This window comes from Lepidochelys kempii, chromosome 4, assembly GCF_965140285.1.
Source record: "Lepidochelys kempii isolate rLepKem1 chromosome 4, rLepKem1.hap1, whole genome shotgun sequence".
NCBI lineage: Eukaryota > Metazoa > Chordata > Testudines > Cheloniidae > Lepidochelys > Lepidochelys kempii.
Window position 1 is genome coordinate 96,963,889 of NC_136383.1, and position 27,178 is coordinate 96,991,066.

A 27,178-nucleotide genomic window follows, 5' to 3' on the forward strand; every position below is an offset into this window, starting at 1 on the left:
TTTACTTCAGAGCAGGTCTTGCAGGAGGCTGCACAGGACCTGGCATTCCAGTGGGAGGAACTTGAAGTGCTATGGAGGAATGGGACAGACTGCAGCTTGTAGTCAGGGGCCTGAAACAAGAAAGGGATTACCTGAGAATCCAGATGTGCAGTTGGTGATTTAGAGTAGTCAAATATCTGCCCATTCCTGGGTTGGGGTCTTGAGCAGGAGGATATATGATTGGGTGAGATCCCACACTAGACCTGGAAGAGCAGAATTGGGCCAGGTGGGCCCAATCAGCTAATTAGGCTGCAAACAGGAGAACTTTTGGGTGGAGGCAGCTAATTAGAGAAGCTCATTGGTGCAGGAACAGGTGGGGCCTATAAAGCCAGCTTCCTGGCTTTAGACTAGAGCTGTGGGGAAGGGCTGCAGGAAGGCAGGCAGGAGTCTCACCCTGAGAAGAGGGCTGAGGATTCTTGGCACTAGTACACCCAGAGAGAGAAGAGGATCAGAGTGGTAGGCTGCAATCCAAGGAAGGAGCATTGAGGATCACCTAAACTGCTGAGCTGAGGGTCCCTGGAGAAAAGGGCAGGCCTGGGTTCCCTTACCAGCTACCAAGCGGGTGGTGTAGACGTGAGGCAGTGAAAGACTGTACCCTGGAAGGGGAATGCTGAGTAACCTAGCTGGAGGGATGAGTCATGAAGGAGATGCTGTGGGTCCTGGAGTGAGGAGAGCTGCAGACCAGAAGGGGCATTGGAGTGATAGTATATGCATTGTGGCAGGGGCATTGGCCTCCAGTGCTAATCCCCAGAGTGACCAGGAGGAGGTGCCAACCTAGTGGTGAGTGGTGCACCCCTTGACAATTTGTGAAATGGGTGTATTAAAATATTAAGAATGCCAACATTGCCCAGACAGCTGGTCACAGGCCAAATTTATGACCTGAATGATAATGAATCTAAAGCAAATTACCTTTCCAGAGACACAAAGTAGAATCTTCAAAGCCTCTTGAAAGATCTCACTTCAGTTCATTGGTGTGGACGGTCTTAAAAGTATGCTGAAATGGTCAATCCTAAACAAGACCAAAAAGAGCCCCCTCATGCAGTCCCCATCACACTTTAAATACAGCTCTTGCACAAGACTGACCGCAATCTTTTTTTGATACAGTCTTGGTTTATACTGTAATCCTGGCACTTCTTATGGATCCTTTCATTCTGCTGCCAACTTTAGACTTCATTTACTGTGGGGATGAGGAATCTGTTGGCTTGATCCAGTTTTTAAAATTGGGTTTACTGTAGTACTGGTTTAAGATGTTTTGCTTGGCCGGTTTTGGATTCCTTTATCTCTATTTCATATGCCTTTTTCCAGAGTCTTCTAGTTTACAGTTCCTCAGAAAAATAATTCTCCTCCCTACACTTGAATTGTGTTCCTGAAGCATAGATCCACTTCTCATTTAAAGAGCCAGAATCCTAATATAAATAAATATCTGCAGAAAAAGTTGCATAGGGCTGTTTTATCTTCTCTGTGATACTGTCTTTTCCAGACTTAGGTCAATGCATGGTGCTTTTTAATATTTTCTCCATAAGTCTTATACCTCAAAAATCTGCTGCAGACTCTCACGTTTGGCTTCCATACTTGCATAGTATTGATCATGTTTCTTATCTGTCTAGGCTTGCCAGAAAAATCAAATGCAGGAAGGACCCCCCACCCCAACTGTCTCAGCCATTGACAGCAATATAATAATGCTCTTAGTGGTTCTTGGATGCTGAGCTGGTTTCATCCTGTGTAATTTCTTTTTTACACCTATACTGACATAGCATATTGTTGACTGAGTTCTGCTGCAGCACTGAAGTGGGAGGAAGCATTGTTTAATGGTGAAAGTGGAAAACTGACAACTTCCATTGACTTCAATAGGATCAGGACTTCTGACTTGTATTGCTGGCACTGTGACTGACCCACAGGCAAGTTACTTAACACATCTATGCCCTAGCTTGCTCTTCTGTAAAATATCTACCTCGTAGTGTGGTTTTAAAAGAGGATCTAAAAATATTTCCAAAAAAATAAAGTAAATGCAAAATGTGTTAAACTGGGTGAAACCTTGTTATGGGGTGAATTAAAACCTTACTGAGATTGAGTCACCCTTCAATTAACTGTAAGGATAAGCCTCCACCTAAGACAAAAGGTGTATATGAACCTGCCCAGGAGTTTTTGCTAAGTATTGGTGGGTTTTTTTGGGAGGGGGAGGGAAGGTTTTGGGGGGTCAGTGGTGCTGGCTGAAAAGTGTTCTTGGTGCTGTGAAGAAAATAAGCGGTTTCCTATTTGATTCCTTCTGCATTCAGAGACCTAGGACTTTGTACATTCTTTGTAAGTTAGCAAAATACCTGATTACTACTCTCAATTTCTACTCCCAAATTGACCATCCCCAGGTACTCAAACTTTGGCTAGCTGCTCAGGTGAAAAAGCAGCAAATATACATTTGGAATTCTGGTTCTTAGGTAGAGACATTCAAGGTGTGAAATTCATGAATTTCTGTTCTTTTCCAAAAGAAGGGGGGAGAGTGTTTTCTGCAGGAGGAGAAAGATAATGTTATATGCCAGAAGAAGGCCCCATTGCCACAATTGCCTTTTTCTGAAGTCAAAGTAGACTGGGAATTTAGACTTGGTGGGTTGTTTGTTTGTTTTTTTTTGGGGGGGGGGGTGGTTTGGTGATGAATCTGATTCAAGTATTCCATGCACTCTGCTATGTGGATTCTGGTAATCTGATGTCACATTTCATGGATGCCAACAAAATAACAAAACATAGCTTTAGGATGAATTCATCTTGACCTGTTGAAGTGAAAGAATCAGGAGGGGATAAAAGCAGCAAATCCAATTTAATGTTTCTCCCTTGCACATGAGAAACAGTTTATGCACATTGGCTCATTTTTTTCATTGTATCTGTCATGATTTTATGTGGTGGACACCACTATCTTTGTAATAAAAATAATCAGCTGCTTTAAGACTGTCCAAATATTAATATTAGGAGGCAAATTGATTTAAGACAGCATATTTGTATTATGGCAATTTGCATCAGTACAATAATTAGAAGCATCCTCTGTCATTTCCATAACTCATACCACCTGAAAATGCTTTATAAATGGATATACAATATCTGAAGTGATCACTTCACATATCATTCTGCTGTGGCTACCTTTGAAATTAAATGCAGCAGCTGTTTAACAGCATTCAACAATTCCACACAATAGTGGAATTAAAAGTATAATATCCAATTGAAATTGTAGGGGGAATGTAGGTAAGCATAATGAAATTATCCAAGCTGGAATTTACACTCCTATTCTTGCAAAAAGTTCCATCTAATGACCACTGAAGAACTTAGGTTTATGCCTTATCTGAAAGAGTACTTATGCAACAACAAGAACAGTAGTACTTGTGGCACCTTAGACTAACAAATTTATTAGACCATAAGCTATACTTACCTACATGCGGCCAGCTTCCATCCAGGAAACACCACACAATCCATTGTTTACAGCCAAGCTCTAAGATGCAACTGCATTTGCTCCAATCCCTCAGACAGAGACAAACACCTACAAGATCTCTATCAAGCATTCTTAAAACTATAATACTCGCCTGCTGAAGTGAAAAAACAGACTGACAGAGCCAGAAGAGTACCCAGAAGTCACCTATTACGGGACAGGCCCAACAAAGAAAATAACAGGACGCCACTAGCTGTCACCTTCAGCCCCCAACTAAAACCTCTCCATCGCATCATCAAAGATTTACAACCTATCCTGAAAAATGATCCCTCACTCTCGCGGATCTTGGGAGACAGACCAGTCCTCGCTTACAGATAGCCCCACAACCTGAAGCAAATACTCACCAGCCACCACACAACAAAAACACTAACCCAGGAACCTATCCTTACAACAAAGCCCAATGCCAACTCTGTCCCCATATTTATTCAAGTGACACCATCATATGACCTAATCACATTAGCCTCGCCTTCAGGGGCTTGTTCACCTGCACATCTACCAATGTGATGTGCGAGCAGTGCCCCTCTGCCATGTACATTGGCCAAACTGGACATTCTCTACACAAAAGAATAAATGGACACACATCTGACATCAGTTTTTGAATCTTATGATTACTGGTAGGAGAACACTTCAACCTCTCTGGCCACTCAGTAAAGATTTAAGGGTGGCAATTTAGCAACAGAAAAGCTTCAAAAACAGACTCCGAGACTGCTGAGCTTGAATTAATATGCAAATTAGATACCATTAACTTGGGTTTGAATAGGGACTGGGAATGGCTGGGTCATTACACATATTGAATCTATTTCCTTAAGTATCCTCCCACCTTCTTGTCAACTGTCTAAATTGGCCATCTTGATTATCACTAAAGCTTTTTTTTTCTCCTGCTAATAGCTCATCTTAATTAATTAGCCTCTTACAGTTTGCATGGTAACTTCCAACTTGTGTGTGTATATCTTATATGTTCCATTCTATGCATCTGATGAAGTGGGCTGTAGCCCATGAAAGCTTATGCTCTAATAAATTTGTTAGTCTCTAAGGTGCCACAAGTACTCAGGTTTCAGAGTAGCAGCCGTGTTAGTCTGTATCCGCAAAAACAGATCGAACAACAGTGTGACTAGCACCATGCTGTGGCTTTGGTTAACTGCTGACTCAAAAGTAACATGGAGTGAATCCCTGTTTTGAGCACTTGTCTTCACTAAGGAAAAGTTTGGTTTTGTTTTTAACCACCTGTTAGCTAATACATGGGGGAAAATCCTAGCTGTTGTTTTCCCATATGCTGAACCCCGTGCTTCCCTTTAATCTTTACATGTGTTAGCAGGTCCTGGTAAAGTACAAACTTGTCCATGCTACAATTTTTATTATGCTTTAGTAACACCGTTCGCCAACAGATTGTGGGGCTGGGAGAAGAAACTCTATCCCTAGTGTGGAATGCACCATTTATGGGCAAAAAAGGGGTGCTTTTTTCAATCCTGTCAACTCAGTATGTCAGCTTAACATAACTGAAAAGCCTCACTGAGATGCAGGATAAAACAAATGAAGCTATATTAGCTGTCAATGTTGTAGCAGTGGTTCTCAACCAGGGGTGTGCGTACCCCTGGTTGTATGCAGAGGTCTTCCAGGGGGTACATCAACTCATCTAGATACTTGTCTAGTTTTACAACAGACCACATAAAAAGTACTAGTGAAGTCAGTGCAAACTAAAATGTCATACAGACAATGACTTGTTTATATTGCTCTACACTAGACACTGACATGTAAGTACAATATTTATTTTCAAATTGATTTACCATATAATATGGTAATGAGAAAGTTAAGCAATTTTTCAGTAATAGTGTCACTTTTTTGTATTTTTGTCTGATTTTTGTAAGCAAAGTAGTTTTTAACTGAGATGAAACTAGGGCTGCCAACTTTCTAATGGCACAAAACCAAACCCCTGCCCCTTCTCCAAGGTCCCACTCGCTTCATTTTCCCCCCTCCCTCTTCCACATTCACTGGGCTGGGGCAGGTGGGTGGGGTGCAGGAGGGGGGTGAGGACTCTAGCTGGGGATGCAGGCTCTGGGATGGGGCTAGGGTGGGATGAGGAGTTTGGGGTGTAGGGGGCTCAGGGCTGGGGCAGGGTGTGGGGGCTGGGGGGAGAGAGTGCAGGCTCTGGGATGGAGTTTGGGTGTTGGGGGGGACTCTGGGTTGGGGTGTGGGGTCCAGGGGGTGGTTACCATAGCTCCCAGGAAGTGGCCACCAGGTCCCTGCAGCCCCTAGGCACATGGGTCACCAGGGAGGTACTGCCTCCTGCCCTCACACCTATAGGCACCAACCCCACAGCTCCCATTGGCCAGGAACTGCCTGCCTTAGCCCCATTGCACCGCTGACCGTGAGCTCCACAAGGTAAGTACCTCCCAGCTGGAGCCCACACCACTTCCTGCACCCCAACCCTCTGCTCCAGGCTCAGCCTGGAGCCCTCTTCCACACTTTGAATCCCTCAACCCCACACCCCAGCCTGCATTTTAACCAGGCATTTCCAGCATAATGTAATTTGATCAAACGATCAAAATCTTTTTTGATTGAAAAAGACCTTTTGCTCATGAGGACCTACCCTATTGGCTTGTCTACACTAGAGCTTTTTACCTCAAATCAATTATTTGCAATTAACATGAGGCTGTTACTTTGTTAATTGGTTACCAATTTGAGATAAATAGGTATGTCCACACTAATCTTATTCTCTTCAGCAGCAGTGTGTTCTGTGCACCTCTTGTATCCAAGTATCAATTGGGTCAGGCCTAGCTTAGTTTGCAAGATTTTATGGGATCACATCCCAATGGCTGAAGGCTTAAAAATGCAACTAAGAACTGACAAATCAGAGCTATGTTTGCATCCTGGTTAGTGTGAATTCTCAACCACCAAATATCTATTCTGTATTCAAGTACATGAAAAGCACTCTAGAAAGTGGTTACGTAAAGCAAGGCTCATTGTATTTTCTAAACATTAGAGAAACATTCCAACTGATTATAAAATGCATCCATTAGGAAGTGTTAGCATCTAAAAATACTAATATTCATGTATGCATTAATATTTACTAACTACACTCAAGCAGTTCCCATTTTAGGAACTAATGTTTAAGGTTGTAGCAGAAAGTCAGGCAGTAGGGGAATGAGGAATAATAAATCAGACACATAACTTTAGGGATAATGCTGTTTTCCTTATTCTAAGGAAAGTGTTTTTTCTGCATCTGATGTCACAAACATAAGCTTAATTTATTTAAATGAGGAACTGCCTATATGTGTAATGTGGCTGCTGATGAGTGGAGAACTGGGCCTCCCTTTACTCTCCTGTAAAGTTAAACCTCTTTTAAACGACAGGTTTTCCTTTTGGTCTTTATCCCCCCCCCATCACATCTAGGGTTGCCAGGCATCTGGCTTTTGACCAGAACACCCGGTTGAGAAGGGACCCTGGCGGCTCTGGTCGGCCTTTAAAAGTTGGTGGTACAGCAGGGCTAAAACGGGTTCCGTGCAGCTCCCAGAAGTGACCATGGCCCCGTGGCTCCTAGGCAGGGGTAAAAGTAAGTCTAGGGACTTACTAGTACGGGGCTGGGCTGGGGGAGGTCAGAGCCAGCTGCAGCCCACCCTGTACCAGCAGGTGCCTCCTTCCCCCTCCCTGGGGTAACAGCGGCAGCCAGGGCCTCTGGCAGTGGTTTAAAGAGCCCTGGGCGGTAGCGGCAGCTGGAGCCCTGGGCCCTTTAAATCATCTCTGGAGCCTGCCACCATTTCCCTGGGCCCTTTAAATCATCCCCGGAGCCCTGGGAAAGCAGCGGCGGGGCTCCGGGGATGATTTAAAGGGCCCAGGGCTCAACCGCCACTGCTGCCCCAGCCCCACCACCACTACCCCAGGGCTCCGGCACCAGGGCTCTGGCAGCAATTTAAAGGGCTGGGGGCTCCAGCTAGTGCTGGGAGCCGCAGGCCCTTTAAATTGTGCCTGGGAAAGCCGATCCACCCCAGTATGGTGCACCGGCTCTTGCCGGTATGCTGTACCTGCTTGCTTGCACCTCTGCTCCTAGGTGCAGATGCGACTGGGGCAGGGGCGGCATGCAGAGCTTCCAAGTGCCACCCCTGCAGCTCCCAATGGCCAGGAACCACGACCAGTGGAAGCTGTGGGGGCAGTGCCTGCAGGTGTGGGCAGTGTGCACTGTGAAGAACCGCCTGGCCATGCCCCCACCTAGGGGCTGGACATGGCAGCTGCTCCTGTGAGTAGCACAGAGCCAGTACAGGCAGGGACCCTGCCTTAGTCCTGCTGCGCCTCCAACTGGGAGCTGCCTGAGAAGTGCTGCCTGGCTAGAGACCGCACCCTGAACCCCCTGCCCCAGGTTGGAACACCTTCCTTCACTGGAACACCCTCCCAGAGCCCCCTCCCACACCCTGAACCCCTCATTTCTGGCCCCATCCCAGAGCCCACACCCCCAGCTGGAGCCCTCACCCCTTCCTGCAACCCAACCTCCTGCCCGAGCCCAGTGAAAGTGAGTGAGGGTGGGGGAGAGCAAGCAATGGAGGGAGGGGGGGCTGGAGTGAGTGGGGGCGGGGCCTCAGAAGTGGCAGGGCCTCAGGGAAGGGATGGGGCAAGGGTGTTCAGTTTTGGTCAATTAGAAAGTTGACAACCCTAACTGCATCTGTTTTTAAATGTTCTGTACCAGTGGCTTTCCCCTAGGGTCTGCAGACTAAGATTTCCAAAGGGGTTCCTGCATCTCCATTTGAAATTTTTTAGGTGTCTGCAAATGACCAGATCAAACCACTGCTCTAAACCATCTGTCATTAGAACTAGAGCCACGTTCTTTCACGCTTAATATTATTGACCTGATCCACTAAGGAAACATTTTAGAACATTGTGTGCAGCTGAAGACTGTCCTGTAGTTTCAGATAAGAACAAGAGAATAATTCATAACAAGACAGCCTTCAACTTCCATTTTATTTGGGACAACATAAAAATTATACTGGAGCTGTAAAATTGACCATCTAAATCCAAGCAGCCTACACAGGGAGTTCCAGAACTTGATCCAAACTCAATCCAACCCATAAAATTCTGATTCATATCAGAATCCAGATCCAGCCCACCCATAAAATTTTGGGATGGAGAGGAGGTGTTGTAATTTTAATCTGGACTCATTTCTAATAAATCTTTTTAAAAAAAAAAAAAAAAGCTGATAAACCTTGCATAAAAAATGCCTTAGCCAGTTTAATAGGCCATTAAACTCTGAATTTTCTGAATTGCTTTACTTCTGGTTAAAAAACAGAACTCAAGTTTTAAGAAACAAATATGTAAGTACAATAATAGTTCCAATTGTCCATGGATGTGTTGTGGTGTTTAGATGCTGCTTGTAATTATTAGAACTGGGAGCACTGGCTGTTGGGAGTCTGAAAGGACAGGAAACAGGAAAGGGGGGGGGGGAGTTGAGGAGGCAGAGTGAGAGCTACTGAGGGTGCAGCAGCAGCTTGGTAAAGAGGTTTCCACTTTATTTTTAAAGTCCTGTTGCAGTTTTTTAGTACCTTGCCTGGTTGCCACAACATGTATCAAGTGGATGGGGTAGAATGCATTAGGATTCTTTAAATATGTGGAATTTTTTTCTGGAATTGCCATTTTTGTTGAACTGTGTCATCATTCCCCAGGAGCAGAGAAATAAACTTACTGCTTGCTATACCTTTGATCTATAGAAGAGCAGTAATTTTGAAGAGAATGACATTACATTCATGGAAACTACTTAGACATGTCACACCCTGCCCCCCCATCTAGAATTCTTTTCTTAGTACCATTCTCTCTTGTATGTCTATTAATTCTAACATTTAATGGTCTTCAGGACCTTAAGTAGTCCATTGGCTAATGACTTTCTAAACTCAGAAGTGATTACATGGATGTAAACAAAAATCACAAATTTCATTTTCTTTTTTTTAAACATTTTAGGGACTACAAAAATAGGATTAAAACCATAATGAGAGCAACAACACTTCTATTTGTTCAGGTGGCTTACTTTGTGCATTAGACAGTATTTTCTGTTTAGGAAGTTTGACTCTTTTTGTAACTGGCCAGTTGTATCACACTCATGCACTGCTCAGAGGGTCTGTCAGGTGCACGCTCTTCTCCAGGCTTTGCAAGAGGATATTTGCTAAGTAATAGTTGCAACAAAACTGAAATGGGAGCAGCAGGCAAGTATATGCACAGAGGAGGAAAAGCTTCTGAGCATATTTGGTGTTGCTCTTGGGTCTACCCCAAAAAACCCTTTTAAACATCAACAATGGGACAACTTCCCACACCTCTTGAAAAGAATTAAATAGTATGTCCAAAAAGAAAAAACATCAGAAGTGTGCTTCATCAATTTTTAAAAATCTTTGAGGGTGGAAGGGAGGCCAAGACTTGTTTTGTGTAAATTGCAACTCCCAGTCACATCTAGAGGCTCCTATTTTCCCAACTTGAAATATATCACAGCATTTATCATTAGCTAGGCAACTCTGTCTCCAGAATATAACAGCAGATCTGGCTACTGGTAGAGCAGGAGCTGGTCTATTCCCCTCCCATTGGTAAAAATACTGGGTTCAGCTATTAATGTTCTGACTGTAAAATGTCCCCACTGATGTTAGTCACTGGACAAATAGGGGCCAATTGGACTAGAAAACTTAAATTTGATCCCCGTCACCCATTGATGCTTTACTCTGAGGCACCCCCTTGTTGAAACTCAATAAGCAATCAGTGTGGAGAGAATAGATAAGGGGATAATATTGGGAGAGTGGTCATGGTTGATTTTGGAGGATCAATTTTTGCCATTCCAAACACTCCAACAATAATACAACTTACCTGGGCCACCTGTATGGCGTCATTAGAAGCTTATGCCTCTTTTGAAGAGTGTATTTGCTCTTCCTGTGCTGGGAGTACCAGAGTCTCTGATATAGTGAGAACTCCATAGGTCAGTCCAACTGTAGCCTGTTATGATTTCCTGATCTTCCCAAAAGACCCTCCCTAATTTAGATTGTTGCAAGCCTGGTGCATGCAAAGATTTGTGCATATTCTTGCCCCCGAGCCAATGGGGAAGTGCCTGGCCAAACGTGAAAGCTGCTATTGATTTTCTGCTGGATCAGCCTTAATTTCGTTCAGATTTATCCCTAAATAGATATAGTGCATGGACCTTGTCAAAACAGACTGCTGCTGGATATGTGGGTCTTCTGGAGCCACACTGGCTCGTGTTTTGTGACTGTACTGCAATACAATCCTCTTGGCTCGAAGTAAGCAGGAGGATTAATATGATGATAGATATGTCCTTAAAAACTACTACGTAGAATTGTTTTGGGATATATCCCATAATCTTAGGAACTCTACAACTCTGAGGTTGGTTCTCTACAACAGTACTTGTAGCCAAACAACTTGATCTTGCTCAAGTGGAAGAGCAAATTGCATCCAGGGATAGAAGCTTGACACAGCAACTTGACTGTCAGGAATCAGGGCTTGCAGCAGAGAGCCATTCTTTGGGTAACCTAACAAGTGCACATGGCCTGTTCAGGAGCAGCAGAGCTTCCCCCAAAGTGTGTGTGGTGGGGGGCGGTGTCAGGAGCCCTGCCTCTTCCCCCTGACACCTCCTCTGTGGATTCTCCACCGGCCTGGGGTGGGGACGTAGTCCAGGGGCTGCTCAGGCCCCCCACACCATGGTCAGGTGGAGGGTCTGCTGCTGGCTCCCCATGCAGCTCTTACCATGGCCGGGCTGCAGCTCTGAGGTCTCAGCCAGAGCTGGCTCGGGGCAAGAGTCGCACAGGCAGCTGTGGGGAGCTGGCTCAGAATAGGGTGACCAGATAGTAAGTTTGAGAAATTGGGACAGGGGGTGGGGGTAATAAGTTCCTATGTAAGAAAAAGCTCCAAATATCGGGATATCTGGTCACCCTATTGCAGACCCTCTACCTCCATCTGCCATGGGCGGGGGTCTGGGGGACAAGGACGTGGGGGTGGGGGGGGAAGGGGATAGGCCCCACCATGGTGAAAAGTTAAGGGGCCAGGCCTGTCCACTTTCAAAAAGTGGGAGGGCCCTGTCCCACCCCCATTCCAGCACCACTGCCTAATATTTAGACTGCCTAATTGGCTATGCCACCTGATTGGTTGGAAGAGTCTGTAGGCTTGCTCTTAAGCCCAGCAGCAGTAGTTCAGTGGCTGCTCAAAGCATTTGCCCATGGCTATGATAGTGCTTGCCTTGGCACCAGCCTTGCTCCTGTCTTACTCTAGGTAATCTGGTTGTGACTCTGGGCTCTGATTTCTGGCTAATGATGCCTGCTCTAACCACTAGACTTGACTGCCCACATTCCAGTCACTGATACTGGCTGATCTAGTAAGTCAAGAGCAGTAATGTTTTAGAAAAGGGGGACACTCAAGACAAACTTTAAAAGCTTCAATCTAACTCTTTTTAGAAACCTCTGATTAATTCCTAGCAGATGAAAACAGATTGCTTGCTTCTTCCTTTCTTATCTCCCTTTCTTCCTCTCCCCTACTATTTCTTTATTTTCCCCCTGTTCTCACCTGATTTGGGGGGTGGGAACTTTTAAAATGTAAACTAAAAAAGTGTGCAGCAAAGAGCTTTTTTTTTTTTTTAGTTTCTTAAAAAAAAAAATTGTCCCTTTTAACTTTCAAACTCGCAATGCCAAAGCTAAAATGGAAAAGTCTAGAGCTGAACAGACAAATATGCAGTTTTAAAGCCAAACAAGTCTTGAGATACGTTGACACACAAAGCATTTAGCTAGCTCTCACTTTTCAGAAACTGGCTTCTCTGATTCACCTAGAACTTGCCCGAAAATGTTTGTCGTGGGCACAAATGCACAATTCTGGGCCATACCTCCTCAATCCTCCTACAATCAGTTCTGGCTCCCCTTCTCACCCTGGAGTTCACCATTCCTCTTCATTTATTTCAAGGCCACTAACACACGCAGCTCCAAATACCCCAGCTTGTTTCTGGACCCTAGATAACTGCCATCTATCCCACGTGCTCATTTCAGGCCCTTCCTGCTGTCCCCCTCCCCCAGTTCAGCACCCCTGATATGGCCCTCTTCATCTCCCCCCCACCCCCCATTCATCTCTGTCTGCATACCAGGAGAGATCTACTTCGGGGAGCACAGTCTGCCCTGAAAACACAGGTTGGGAAGGGCAGGCTAAACTTATATAAAAGGTCAGATTTGCCCACATGGGTGCAGGAAGGGTCAAAGCCTTTATTTCTACAAAGTTAAATTATTTTTTCTTTAATTTGGATGCACGGATGACATCTGTATATTTACTTTTTTTAACACAGTATATAAGGTTCCTTGTCTAGAAGTTTTTAAATATATATTGCTAGGTGCTACTCAATGTATCCCTCATCCAGAATATCAACACTTTTCTGTTCTAAATCTTGCTATGTATGTTTGGGTATGTTACGCTCTCTTATAACACTTCACTGAGATGTTTTGTTATGTAGTCTTAGTTTTGGATGCTAGAACAAAAATCTGGGAAGGAGCAAAAAGATAGTGAACTTATTTCATAATGAAATGGTGGGGAAGAATCTACCAATTCTGTGTGTTTTGGGTCTGTCCTAGAGATAACGTAAGGATTGATTCTGAAAATACAAATCTCATTGAAGTTATTTTTAAGTATTTAAACATAAGCATATGAATAAGTGTGTGCAGTAGCAGACTTAATATTTTGTGTGACCCCAAACCTTTTTTTGGTTTTGTTTTAATCTTTCAATAAATAAAATACTCTAAGGTCTAGTGGTTCTCAACTACAGATACCTCAAACCTGTTACTTCTGATATGCTGACTTCTATACTCACTCTAGCAGTGGTCTCCAATCTTTTCATGCCCAAGATCACTTTTTGAATTTAAGGGCAACCCAGGATCTACCCCGTCCCTTTCCCAAAGTCCTGCCCCACTCACTGCATTCCCCACTCTTTCTGACACATGCTCTCCCCCACCCTCACTCACTTTCACTGGGCTGGGATAGGGGTTTGGGAGGGGGTGTGGGCTCTGGGCTGGGGCTGAGGGCTTCACAGTGTGGGAGGGGACTCTGGGCTGATCCTGGGGCAGGAAGGGGTAAGGGGTACAAGCTCTGGGAGGGAGTTTGGGTGCAGGAGGGGACTCTAGACTGGGGCAGAGTGTTGGGGAGGGGGGATGCAGGCTCTTGGGGAGGGGGGTCAGGGCTGGGGCAGGGGTTTGGGGTGTAAGGGGGGGTGCGGGTGCTGGCTCTGGGAGGGGGGGCAGGGCTGGAGTTAAGGGGGCTTGGGGTGGGAGTGTGGCCTCCCGCTGCGAGCATTTACCTCCAGTGGCTCCCAGTCGGCGGTGAAGCATGGCTGCTACTAAGGTAGGCTCCCTGCCACTCAGGCCACTCCCTGCCACTCCTGGAAAGTGCCAACATGCCCCTGTGGCCCCTGGTTGGAGGGGGGGGGCAAGCAAGCAAGCCAGCACGTGGCTCCATGTGCTGCCCCTCTCTGAAAGCACTGTCCCCCACAGCTTCCAATGGGAGCTGTGGTGGTGGTGGTTACAGGCAGGAGCATTGTGCGGTGCGAGACCCCCACCTCCCCCAAACCCAGGCCACTTCTGGGTGTGGCATGGGGCCAGTGCAGGCAGGGAGTCTGTCTTAGTGGCACCCCTGTTGCGTAGCCGGAGATTGCGATTGACCAGGAGATCCTCCAGGATCGACCAGTTAGTGACCACTGCACTACAGTATATAAAATAAATCAAATGTTAATTATGTGAGTGGCTCTCAACTTGAAAAGATAGACATATTCCATTGTATTACATTTTGTTTAATCTTTAGTTCCAGTTTGCACTGAGAGTCTCCTGTATGAGTGCCAGAATAGTTCCCTGACATAACACATCCACAAATGAAGTTCAAATGTGAGCTAAAAGCTACTATTTACCATATAATATGGGATAAATTTGTCCTTCAAGCTATACCATGGAAAAGTCAAAATATTATTCTACAGATCAAAAGAAACCTGATCCCCTCAAGTTTTCTGTTAAGTGCCTGCCCCTTTGCTCCAGAATAGTTTGGCATTTATTAGGCCTGTCGATTAATCAGTTTTTTTTTTTTTAATTTAATCACATGAGTTAACTGTGATTATATATTTTGGAGACTTTACTTTTGTCATGGCAATGTGTATTTTGTCTCTCTTTCCCCCACCCTCTCTGTGACTCTCCCCTTATCTGAGTGTGATTAGCAACTGCAAAAACAGTGTGGCAGGGAGGATTACCTGGGTCCTCCCAGTCAACTTCACTCTGCCCATTCTGCCACTTGGTGCTATAGATAAAGCAGAGCATTAGTTCTACCAAGAGAGGTCTTTTGCTGGCCAACCTGATTGGGTTATTATGACTTGTTCACCCCTGCTGACGGACATCTCACTAGGGTCAGGCCTATGCTGCTGCTACTACTACTTACATTAGTGTAACTTCTGTTGCTTAGGGGGGTGGCTTATTCACACCCCTGAACAATGTAAGTTATGCCAGAGTAAGTACCAGTGTTCTTCTCCTGCTGACATAGTGGAGGTGAGTTTATTATGCTCACTAGAGAGCTCTCTCCTGTTGGCATAGAGCACCTTCACCAGATGCACTACAGTGGTGCAGCTGTACCAATGTAGTGCTTCTAGTGTAGGCTAGCCCTGGGACTATTTATCTCTGAATTACTCTTGTGCATGCTTACTAAAAAAAAATCCAAGAGTGATACTTCAGGCTTGTCTGCACTACAGTTTTGTCAAGTCAGGTTTCATCAACAAAACAGTGGAGGTGTACACACACAAATGCTCCTTCTGCCAACAAAATAAAACCACTTCTGAGAGGCATAGAGCTTTCTGCAACAAAAATTGGCATAGTGTCTGTACTTGGTTTTGTTGCTGTAAATGGCACCCAGGAGGTGTCTCACAATACCCATTCTGACTCTCTGGTCAGCAATTTAAACTCTTCTACCCTATAGCCTGGTAGACAGGCATCTGCCCCTCCCGCTTTAAAGGAATTTTTGAAATTCCACTTCCTGTTTGCTCTGTGTGGCTCCCTCACATCATATTTCCCAGCTGATCATTGCAGCTCCATGCAGCAAATGCTCTTCCACTTGGACAAACTGGAGTTGTTGGATCTGCTGGGTCTGTGGGGAGATGAGGCTATGTAATTCCAGCTCCGCTCCAGCCATAGGAACTTTGTACCTAAGGTCAGATTTCTTGCGGCATCTTGGAGAAGGACCACAAATGGGACTTGCATCAGTGCTGTGCAAAGATAAAGGAGACGAGGCAGGCATGCCAGAACACAAGGGAGGGAAACCATCGCTCTGTTGCTGTGCTGAGGACCTGTCGCTGCTACAAGGAGCTGGATGCCATCCTCTGCAGTGACCCCACCTCCTCTGCCGAGAGAGAGCAGCCAGCAGATTCAACCCCAAGGATAAAGTGGTGGATAAGAAAGGTGAGTTGGAGGATGAGGTGGGACAGGCAACAGGGTCATCCTGTAGCATGGCAAGCCAAGACATCTTAACCCAGGTAGGTTCAAACCAGTCCCAACACCCTGGCTCTGCTGCGCATGATGCAGGAAAGAGCAGCTCTGGTAAGTGCTCATTTTGATTTGGTACAGGTTGGTTACATGAGATAGAGCTGTCCTTTGTTTCATAATATGCTAGAAGTGGGTTAAGGGACAGAAATGTACAAAACTAGCAGTGTTTGCATCTGCTTCCCATTCCCCTGTGCAGCTATGCAGTGGGGTGGAACAGTGTTAATTGACACCAAGATTTCATGGGAATCTTCCAGAGAGATCTCTAGGAAACTTTCCTGGAGGTACCCTCCAATCCTCTGCTGAAGGTTCCTTGGCAGAGCTGCTTTGTTTCTTTCCCCACTGTAGGAAACTTTGCTGTGGAAAAGTGGCACACAGGCAAGAAGCATAGGGACCCAGTCTGAAGCTGCACACATGCAGAAGATAAACCATTGCATCCTTATTTACCCTCAGAAGTGACATCAGCTCCAATGACCCCTCCCCCAACCTCACCCCCGGCCACCTGTAGAAAATGATGGCAGAATTTACAATAGTGTCCCTAGTTGCTTGCAGTGATCCCCCTTTTAAAAAAAAAACCACACACACACACTTAAATCTTTTGCCCCATCGTGAACCTTCCCCACTGCCCCTCCAGGCCAAACTCACCATGGTTTAGGATGCTTGCCAAGGGAGACTGAGAAAGAGGTGTCCAGGGTCAAAATTGGGATATGTATACCATCTATCGCCCCACCACAGTTAGCGAATCCCATTGCTGCAAAGCCATCCACTACTTCACACACGCTTTCCAGAGTCATAGTCCTTCTTAGCAGGATGTGACTAATAACACTGCACACTTGCATGAACACAACCCCCTCAATGGACTTCCCAACTCAAAACTGGCTCACAACTGAGTGGTGGTAGTCTGGAGTTGCCAGCTTCCACACACTTCTCCACTGAGAGGGGAGTGTTCATTTTGGTATTCTTGTGCCGCAGGGCAGGGCAAATTCCACATACATTTCTAGGAAGGTGGCTTTGGGCATCCAAAAGTTCTGCAGCCACTGCTCATCATCCCATACCTGCATAACAGTGCAATCTGACCACTCAGTGCTTATTTCCCAAACTCAATAGCAATGATTCACCATGTACTGCTGCTCCATGAATGCCAAAAGTAATCGTGAAATTATTTCTTTCCATGGCACACAGCAAGGTAGGTGCCACAGATTCCTGTTGGCATTGCAGCTCATTAAATTCTACATGATCAGTGTTCCTAATGCTTACCCAAAGACTGGTGAGCAAAGCTCTTCGTAGGAAAGAAAAAACCTGCTCGGAGATTAAGAACCCCCAGTCCTCCAATGCATATGCTTAACTTTACTCACACAGATAATATCATTGAACTGAATGGAATTAGTGTAGTGGTTAAAATAAAACTTGTGTAATGTTTACATGATTGGAGTCTACAGCATTTCTACTTTTGTCTAAAATTGTGAGATTAAAAATGCTTTTTAAAGGAAAATGAAAGTGTAGTGTAAGCTATTCTAATATCTAACAAAAGAATCACTTAATGTAAACAGTCATATATAATTAAAGGAAATTACTTACAAAAAATAGGATCCTTCAAAGCTATTCAATGAAAGCGGAATGTAGATCAGACTGGACTTCAGTTACACCATGGGTCTGGCTTCACTGACCCAGAAACTGCAGCATCCATTTGACTGAGAAACCAGACATATTCTAAGTTAATGTGCTATTTCTTTATTTTTAATTGGTTAATATTATATGCTACACCAACCAAAACATGCTAAAAACTAGGGCTATCAAGCAATTAAAAAAATTGTGATTAATCACACAAATTGTGTGATTTGTGCTATTAATAGAATACCATTTAAATATTTTTGGATGTTTTCTACATTTTCAAATATATTGATTTCGATTACAACACAGAATACGAAGTGTACAATGCTAACTTTATTTTTGATTACAAATAGATTTGCATTGTAAAACACAAAAGGAATAGCATTTTTCAATTCACCTAATACAAGTACTGTAATGCAAGCTCTTTATCATGAAAGTTGAACTTACAAATGTAGAATTATGCATTCAAAAATAAAACAATTTAAAACTTTAAAGCCTACAAGTCCACTCAGTCCTACTTCAGCCAATCGCTCAGACAAATAAGTTTGGTTACAATTTGTAGGAGATAATGCTACCTGCTTCTTGTCTACAATATCACCTCAAAGTGAGAACAGGCGTTCACATGGCATTGTTATAGCTGGCATTGCAAATATTTATGTGCCAGATGTGCTAAAGATTCATATGTCCCTTCATGCTTCAACCACCAATCCAGAGGACATGCGTCCGTGCTGATGACAGATTCTTCTCAATGACGATCCGAAGCAGAGTGGACCAACGCATGTTCATTTTCATTATCTGAGTCAGATGCCACCAGCAGATGGTTGGTTTCCTTTTTTGGTGGTTCGGGTTCTGTAGTTTCCGCAACTGAGTGTTGCTCTTTAAAGACTTCTGAAAGCATGCTCCACACCTCGTCCCACTCAGATTTTGGATGGCACTTCAGATTCTTAAACCTTGGGTTGAGTGCTGTAGCTATTTTTAGAAATCTCACATTGGTACTTTCCTTGCGTTTTGTCAAATCTGACATGTTCTTAAAACAAACGTGCTGGGTCATCGTCAGACTGCTATAACAAGAAATATATGGCAGAATGCAGGTAAAACAGAACAGGAGACATACAATTCTCCCCTAAAGAGTTCAGTCACAAATTTAATTAAAGCATTTTTTTAACAAGCATTGTTAGCATAGAAGCATGCTCTATGGAATGGTGGCCAAAGCATGAAAGGGCATACAAATGTTTAGCGTATCTGGCACATAAATACCTTGCAACGCCAGCTACAAAAGTGCCATGCAAATACCTGGTCTCACTTTCAACTTTCAGGTGACGTAAATAAGAAGCAGTCGGCAGTCTCTCCCATAAATGTAAACAAATGTGTTTTGTCTTAGCAATTGGTTGAACAAGAAGTAGAACTTAGTGGCCTTGTAGGCTCTAAAGATTTGTTTTGTTTTTGAGTGCAGTTATGTAGCAAAAAAAATCTACTTTTGTAAGTTACACTGTCACGATAAAGAGACTGCACTACAGTACTTGAATGAGGTAAATTGAAAAATACTATTTCTTTATCATTAGTACGGTGCAAATATTTGTAATAAAAAAATCGAGCACTGTACATTTTGTATTATTCTGTTGCAATAGAAATCAATATATTTGAAAATATAGAAAAACATCCAAAATATTTAATACATTTCAATTGGTATTCTATTGTTTAACTGTGATTAATGGAAATTAATTTTTTGAGTTAATTGCATGTTAACTGATTGACAGTCCTACTAAAAATATAACTTTCCCTAACATCTTAAAGTCCCTAATTTCTCCTCCCCCCTCCCCCCTCCATACCCTTTCTCTAGACATGCAAGGGTGAGATACGTCACACTGAAATAAATGCGGGTTGGATGAGGCCCTCAGGGGAAAGAGCTGTAGCTTGGGCCCCTGATTCAGATCTCATGCAGGTTTTACACTGCTGTATCTCTATGGATGTCAATGGAGTTACTCCTGGTTTACGTTAGAGTAAAGGACCTTGGGTCACTGACTTCTAAGTCCTGCTCTACATTCTCTCATCATTTTAGCAAATAGTATGCACAAGAGAGTACAAATGAAACCCATGGGGGAAGAAAGGCAAAGACAAGAGCAGACACACAAAGACAGAGAAGAAGTTGAGACAAAGGTGGATGGAAAAGGAAGAGAAACAAAGGGCAGAAATAGCAGTGGTCCTAAAGGGAAGCATGTTTTCTCCACTAATTGATGCTAAATTAATCAATATTAAAGTTTTTATTTACTACAGAAAGGCCATATTATACCCTTGATCTTGGTACAAACCTCCAATTGAAAACCATGTGAATTCCTGTGGATGGAGCATGTAGTCCTGAATTTATAACCCAGCTCACATTCCATAATTAAAAATGGAGTCCAGCCATCTCCACCAAATGAGTAACACCCTAATCTAGGTACTTATTATACGGCACAAAATCAGTAATCACAATTGTGTCCAAGGTCTGAATCCACAAACAGACTTAGGGTGTTGCAACATCTAACTCTCTAAGTGCTTTGAAAATCACTGGAATCCACAAAGCTTGGGTTAGGTGCTAGGCTCCCTATACATGGGGAGAGAGGTGGCTTAGGATGGGACCCATGAAAGCCAGGACCCTAGGCAGGGAACTGCCTGGGTTAGCCAATGGGAGAAGGCGTCAAGAGGGTTGTGTCCTCTGTGCCTAACTTTGTGAGAGGGGCAAGCCTTAAGTCCATACTGCAGGGAGGTGCCTATCTCTGTTTGGGATCCACATCTGGGAATTCTTCTCCTGGAGTTAGGTGCGTTAAGCCATTCTTGCAAGAAATGCTGGAAGAGGTGGAGGTGGTGGTACCACTACCTCCCTTAACTTTTAGCCAGAGGTCAGAGTACTCTCAGGATGTGGGAGACATGACTTCAATTCCCACTTTCTGTCTGATAAGGGGAGGGAAGAATTTGCACAGTAGTCTTCTGTCTCTCCGGAGAGTCCCCTAGGTACTAGGTTATGAGATTCTGATGGGATTTCTATCTCTCCTGTTGAAGCTGTTCCACTTTGGATAATTAGTCATTGGTAGGGTTACCATATGTGCGTATTTTCCCGGACATGTCCAGCTTTTTGGTTCTTAAATCGCCGTCCAGGAAGAATTTTTAAATATCTAAGAGGTCCAGGATTTTGCCATTATTATTTTTTCCCAAAGAAGAGTTTATCATTTGAGAAAGAAAAAGAATGCTGATCACTCGGGAGAGTGCCCGCTTTTCCCCCCTAGCTCACAGCGCTTACACCGTGAAACGGTTGTTTCACATGGCTAGGAGGGAGGCAGGAGGAGGGGGAATGCAGCAAGCTCAGGGGAGGAGGCAGGGCTGGGATTTGGCAAAGGGGTCCAATGGGTCAGGGAGGGGGCAGAGTTGGGGCAGGGACTTCAGGGAAGGGGTTGGAATGGGGTCGGGGCAGGGGTGGAGTTGGGGCGGGACCGGGGGGGGGGATGTGAGCAAATATCCCCTGACCTGTGGAGTGTCCCCTTCTTTTTTTTTTTTTTTTTTTTTGAATGTTCAAATAGGGTAACCTTAATCATTGGAGCAGAGGGATTGGACCTGGGGCTCCCTCCTCCCAGGTGAATGTTCTAACCAGAAGTCTCTAAAAATATTCACTCTTTTTCTGATCCAGTAACTATTTAAGTATTCATACAAAGTGGAACTTCAGCTGGAGAGATTGAGACCCCCACCGCACAGTATTCTAAATCTCAGTGGTTAGGGTGCTCTCCTGAGAAGCAGACTCCTGTTCAAACCCTGCCTCATCAGATTGTGTGTCTTGGATCTGGGCCCAAAAACTTGGTTTCATTCTGCCTTCCATGCTTTTAACAATCCCCTAATTAATGTTCATCACCGTGACTCTCTCCTCTTTCCAATTTAAAACCAACTCATTCCAGAAATCCATCCTTCTGTAATGTATTTCCCACACCAATAATATCTCCTTTCTCCCCTTTACCTACACTGTTGTCTCTTATCTTTGTTTACGCTCTCTGGACATGATCCACTGAAGAGAAAATGGGAGTTGAGGCCTCACAGAAAGTGCTCAGCATCTTGAAATATCAGACCCTAAGTTTATAAAATCTTAAGAGGGAATCTGTCTCACTCTGTTTTGTAAAGGTCAAATAGGCTAAAACAACAAACCAGACACCAGTGGCTGCAATTAAACCTTCCAACAGGGTCCTGGACTTCTCACATCCAGAGGCACCACAAATCAGTCATCTGAAGACTTTGTGTTTTCACATTTTGAAAATTCCAGGTGTATATTCCTCCAAGTTAATGGTAAGTTAAGTTGTCATTCATGTACCTAAATGTATTTTTCAGCTATTTTAATTTTATGTATCAGAAAACAGGTTTTTAAATTAGAAGTTTCTTTGTTTTGTCTCTAAATTGGATGGCAGACATACTGCTGTGCAGCTTATACTCTGATGTTTGTTAGCATCTCCTTTAACTGAATCTGATATCAGAACCTCAATCACTCTGTTCTAGCCCTGTCAGAATTTTAGATAATGCAGAAGTATGCCCCACGCTATCGTTTTGAGGAGAGGTCGAAGATTGTTCAACTGTCCTGTGGTTAAAGAATTTGAACCTCCCACTGTCCTAGGAACTTGAATGAGCACATTTTTTCTGGGATTTATTAAAAATAACCATTATCAGATAGTATGCAGGATAGTCCACTTTCTACTTATCTTTTTCTGTACTAGATCTGGGACCTTCAGTGTTCCACTCAAAACTTGAAAGCCTGAGAATAAATCTCTCTCTCCAAATATTACTCCCTATCTGATGATTCTTGGGTTACAAATTGCTTGCTCTCATTTCACTACACATCTAAAGCCTACTGTAGGATTTGGGGGGGCCTTTACATTAAGGTCAAGAGTGCCCAACCTGAGGGCTGGACTATTTGTCAAAGCTAAACCAAACTTTGATAAAATGAAGCAGACAGTAGTTGACTGTTTTCCTTCATACAGATATGCAACCTTTTATTGTATATTTTAGCTTCAGAGACTACATATGTACCAGCATGCAATGCTCTATCTTGTTCTTCAGCAGAAGAGAAGGGCAGCTAGCTTGTATTAATGCCTTTTGTTCACTCTTAATTTAGACAAAACCAAGCTCTAGGAACTCTGGCCTAACTTTTGACCCTTCTCACTATCTCATGTGATCTGTCAAATCAATGTTTCTTGGTAAAGATGGGTCAGTTACTGTGGAAAAACTTATAACCACAGGCACCTGTGACTTCTTACTTGCCTGCCATGTTGGCTCTGAAGGGATTAAAGTAGAACTAGAGGCTTAGCAAAGGAATATCTTAATCACATAACTTTACTCTCAAACACCTGAGTTACAGATCTTTGAAAACAAGTCTTAGGTTGTCCCCTAGTCTGATCGCACTGCTTTTTCCAATTCAGAAATTTGTCTGCAATTCAGATTAGACAGAGTGTTTTCTGAGAGCCCTTCTTACATGGGGTGAGGGTTGTGCCCCTTTAACCCCTGCCTGCGCAGAGCAGCCTGTTCTTAAGTAGACCTCTGTTTCTCTGCCATGTACTCCATAGAGAATCTCCAGCCCCATTCCAGTTTTGCTTGCCTTGCCCCACCCCACGTGTAGGACACTGAATAAAAAAAGTCCTTTATTCCATAAGGATTGCAGGGTTGTCTGCTTCTTAGTGATAGGCCTTCAACAAAATGTCAAGAACCTTTGCCTGGAAGGACAGCAGTCTGAGAACTGGGATAGTTTAGACATGTTCAGTACACAGTACAAAATGGAATTCATAATTTGACAAAGACATATCTCATTCTGTCACAGACCTAACCAACTGTGTTCAATTTCTAGGAAACAATAGATGAAAGACTATTAAACAGCTATGATTTTTGCATGTAAGGGCCTTCCTGAGCTCATTCACAAGTTCTCATTCTCTCTGTATATTCAAGATCCTCCTGAAGCCCTTCATTTGTGGTGTTAGCTGAGAAACTTGCTAGCTGACAATATCATGTTTGACAAATAACTTGGCTACACCATGTATTTTATTTTATACATGTGTAGCTGTTGCTCCCCTTCTCCTATCCAATCTCTGTTACTTCCCTTATCTATCCTTAGCTTGGAAGTTACTGGGCCAGGGTTCTGGCTTCTTCTCTGATTAGAAAGCAATGGGTGCCACTGGAAATAAATAAAACACGGGAAAAATCATTGCACTGATCAGAACTTAACAGTAGCAAGAAAAGTTAAAGTCAAAAGCAAACATGAATGTTCAAAAGCTAGTTGAGACCAGAAGGAAAATGCAGCTCAGCAAAATTAACTGAAGCGCACTTCTTTTTGGGGCAGCTTGCAAGGAGAACAGGACAAACTGGGCCACGCAAAGGGTTAACACACCAGGGACGTTGCTAACCGGAGCAGGGGCTAGAATCTTGGGAAGGAGACAGCTGGACTAGCGGGAAGCCGCTAGGCCCACTCCAGGAAGCCAGGTAGCACCTGCGCACGGCGAAGCTGGCAGTGAGCGGCCCAGCCCAGCCGCTCAGAGCAGAGCTAGAAGGCAAAGGGATTTTCCTGACTCGCGCGGAGGGGGCGCTCCGCCTCAGCAGGATTCCCCCGGGTTTCCTCTTCTGTTCCCAGCTCGCCCTGCTGACCCGCCGCGCGGTTACCCCGTAAGCCTCGGGGGCAGCTCCGGCCCGCTGGAGCCGGCAGTGCCCGAGCAAGGGGTTCCCTCCCGCCCGCCTGCCTGTCACACTCGCCTAAGAGCAGCCCAGCCAGCGGGCGCGGGGGAGACACGGGCAGGACCCTCGCCGCACCCGGTGTGTGCCGGGTGCGTGCCCTCGCCCCGGGGCTCCAGGGGAAGGGGGGCTGGTGCCTGTGGCCCTGACACCCCGACAGTGCTCAAGCTGCTATGCAGGGGACACGGCGGTGAGCCGTCCCTGGCTACCTCCTCACCCGGCGGGATAGGCCAGCCCCTGCCGCCAGCCGGCTCGGGACCGCTGCTGGTTTTGGCGCCAAGCGGGAGGCGGCGCTGTTGCGGCCGTGCCGGGTACTGCCTGCCCCGCCGCCGCCGCCCTGCCGAGCTGGGCACAAGGCGCGAGGGAGACGAGCCGGGGCGCGGGCTCTACTGCCAGGCTGGGGCGGGGGGGATCCCGGCTGGGCGGCGCTGCTGGGCCAGGCCCCGGGGGGCGGGGGAGAAGAGTAGCGCGGAGCCTCCTCCTGGGCTGTTCTTCCCCGGCCGGACGGAGAGCGGCACTGTGTCCCCGCGGCGCGGCGCACGCTCCGCCTAAGCCGCCCCCTCTCACCCCCGCTCCTGCCGCCGCCGAGCAACCTCCTCCCCCCACCGCTCCCCGGGCAGGAGCCGCCGCCGCACCGCGAAGCAAGGAGGCAGCGGGAGCAGCCAGGGCGCCAGTCGACCGGCGGTGGCGGAGCAGCAGCAGCACCCACCCGGCACGGAGGCTACTCAATGCTGCACCTTCCGGAGCTGCATGAGGTAAAGGCGGCTCCGGGTCCCGCTTCCCTCCTCCCAGCCCCGCGGCAGCACTGGGGGAGGGGGGCTCTTTGTAGGCTTCGCAGAGCTAGTTGGGTGAGGGGCTCCGGGGCGGGGAGGGGGCGCTGGGGCTGAGGACACTTGAAGTTGAAGGAACAAATGTAAAGTGGAGAGTGGCCTGGTCCCCTCCCGGGGGGGCTGCCCCCCTTTCCGGGGGGAGGTAGGGGCCAGGTGTGGGGCTCAGCACTTAGCTGCGCGGTGCTGGCTGGCCGGCAGCGGGGTTTTGTTTGGGATCCCAGCCACCTCCTTCCTTCCCCCCCCTCCTGTTGGTCTCTTTGCCTCCTGATAGTTTTGAGGCCTAACTGCTTAGGCCTCGTCTCCCAGCTCTGGGGCTTCTGTGACGGTCCTAGAGATCCGTTGGGGCCAGGATTTGGCCCACCCCGACCCCCCTTGGGCTATAATGGACTTTAAACTTGGGGCATCCTTTGATCTGGGTTAAAATTTCATTGTAAAATATGAGGCTGCAAACTAATAATGTTGGGCTGGAGAAGCCCCGCACTGAAAGGAGGCGCTGGAAGAGGCTGGAAAGGCAGGAGTTTGGGGGAGAGAGGTGGCTTTGTGAGGGGCGTCAGTGAAGCCCTCCCCGAGGGCTGGGGCTGCAGGATTTTTGCTCTCCTGATGTTTAGTGGGGCCTTCTGTGAATTGAGGTTTAGAAATGGAAAAAGAGGGCTGAAAGTCGTCTCTGTTCCGCTGAACTTTTGTTTTCTGACCGATAGAGGCCGGTAGAGGACTGTGGAGAAGGAAAGTTTATAACCAGTGGCACCAGGATGGACTTTCCTGCTACCCAACCAAAACCTCCTGCCGATGGCAAGATCATCTACTATCCTCCCGGAGTAAAGGAGATCACAGACAAAATTACTAACGATGAGGTGGTCAAACGGTTGAAGGTAAGTGTCTCTTCTCCTCACCTCTCAGCATTTGCCCCTTTAAGCACTACGCAAACTAAACAAACATTTTCATCTCTGCCTTGGGAGTTCCAGAGTTTTTTGATGTAGTTGAGATGCATACCACTTACTTTCAAATCCTCCTGACAAAATATATATTATTTCTTTTTCAAAGGTCTGTGATTTACTCTTGTCAGTTTGGTATTATATTGCTATGTCTGCTTTTATATATTCACCTAAAGTGGTAAGGGGTTGAATCATCAGTGTTCTAATTTGTGTGTTTTTGTAAACTAATATTTTAATATGGCATGAAATAAATTAAACTACCCGCAAGGGGTCAGAAGTGGAATTGTAAATATTAATTACAGGAAGCTAAAATTGTTTTTAAGTATGACGATTATTGAGAGTTCCAGGGGTTTGAAAGGTTTCAGAGTAGCAGCTGTGTTAGTCTGTGTTCGCAAAAAGAAAAGGAGTCCTTGTGACACCTTAGAGACTAACATTTATTTGAGCACAAGCTTTCGTGAGCTACAGCTCACTTCATCAGATGCATTCAGTGGAAAAAAAGGGGTTTGAAAGATGTCATAGTCCAAGCACAGCACGATGGGAGTTGATTATATTACACACAAGTAATTGTAGTTTAGAAAGCTGGCTATTATTGATTATAAAGTTACTTGTCATTAATTTATAGCACATGATACAAACACAGAAGCTGCATTTCTAGAGTTTCACAACTAGACTTATTCTTCTTTGTGCACCGACTGCTGCTAAATTATATAAAGATTATAACATTTTGTGTTTAGACTATTCAGGGCTTGTCTACACTTGAGGGTTAATTCAGATTATGGTAGCGTGTGGATTTAGAGTGAAATAGCTGTTGTGGAATAATTTCATGTGTAGATAAGCCCATAGTGTAAATAAAGTCACACAGTTGTTAAACTTTCATAAGTAAGAGGGATTGTCACAGGTATTTTTCTCTCCTTTTTTTGGTTTGTTTTTGTTTTGTGGACTCTGACGTTTACAGAAGGCTTTAAATCAATTTTTTTCCAGTGCAGAACATACAAATTTGCCTTGTTAACTTCCATGCCATGGCATATTATTTTTAAATATATGCTGAAAATAGAGGATAAAGTCAGG

General features: G+C 45.2%; 2 protein-coding genes across 7 annotated transcripts in view; one reads left to right on the forward strand and one right to left on the reverse strand.

Moving 5' to 3' along the window:
• Nucleotides 1–24,666, reverse strand: part of N4BP2 (NEDD4 binding protein 2) — a 111,608-nt gene extending 86,942 nt beyond the window's left edge. Inside the window, exons 1-2 of the mRNA XM_073342224.2 lie at nt 24,566–24,666; nt 17,590–17,702 (exon numbers count right to left, since the gene is read on the reverse strand). The gene's annotated coding sequence lies outside the window, so the exon portion shown is untranslated. The remainder of the gene's footprint in view (nt 1–17,589; nt 17,703–24,565) is intronic.
• Nucleotides 24,667–24,768: 102 nt separating this feature from the next.
• Nucleotides 24,769–27,178, forward strand: part of PDS5A (PDS5 cohesin associated factor A) — a 164,954-nt gene continuing 162,544 nt past the window's right edge. Inside the window, exons 1-2 of one of the 6 annotated variants that reach the window (XM_073342246.2) lie at nt 24,769–25,103; nt 25,877–26,047. In XM_073342246.2, coding sequence (XP_073198347.1) covers nt 25,077–25,103; nt 25,877–26,047 — 198 coding nt within the window. In that variant the 5' untranslated portion in view covers nt 24,769–25,076. The other 5 variants (XM_073342241.2, XM_073342245.2, XM_073342242.2 and 2 more) reach the window with 5 other exon arrangements.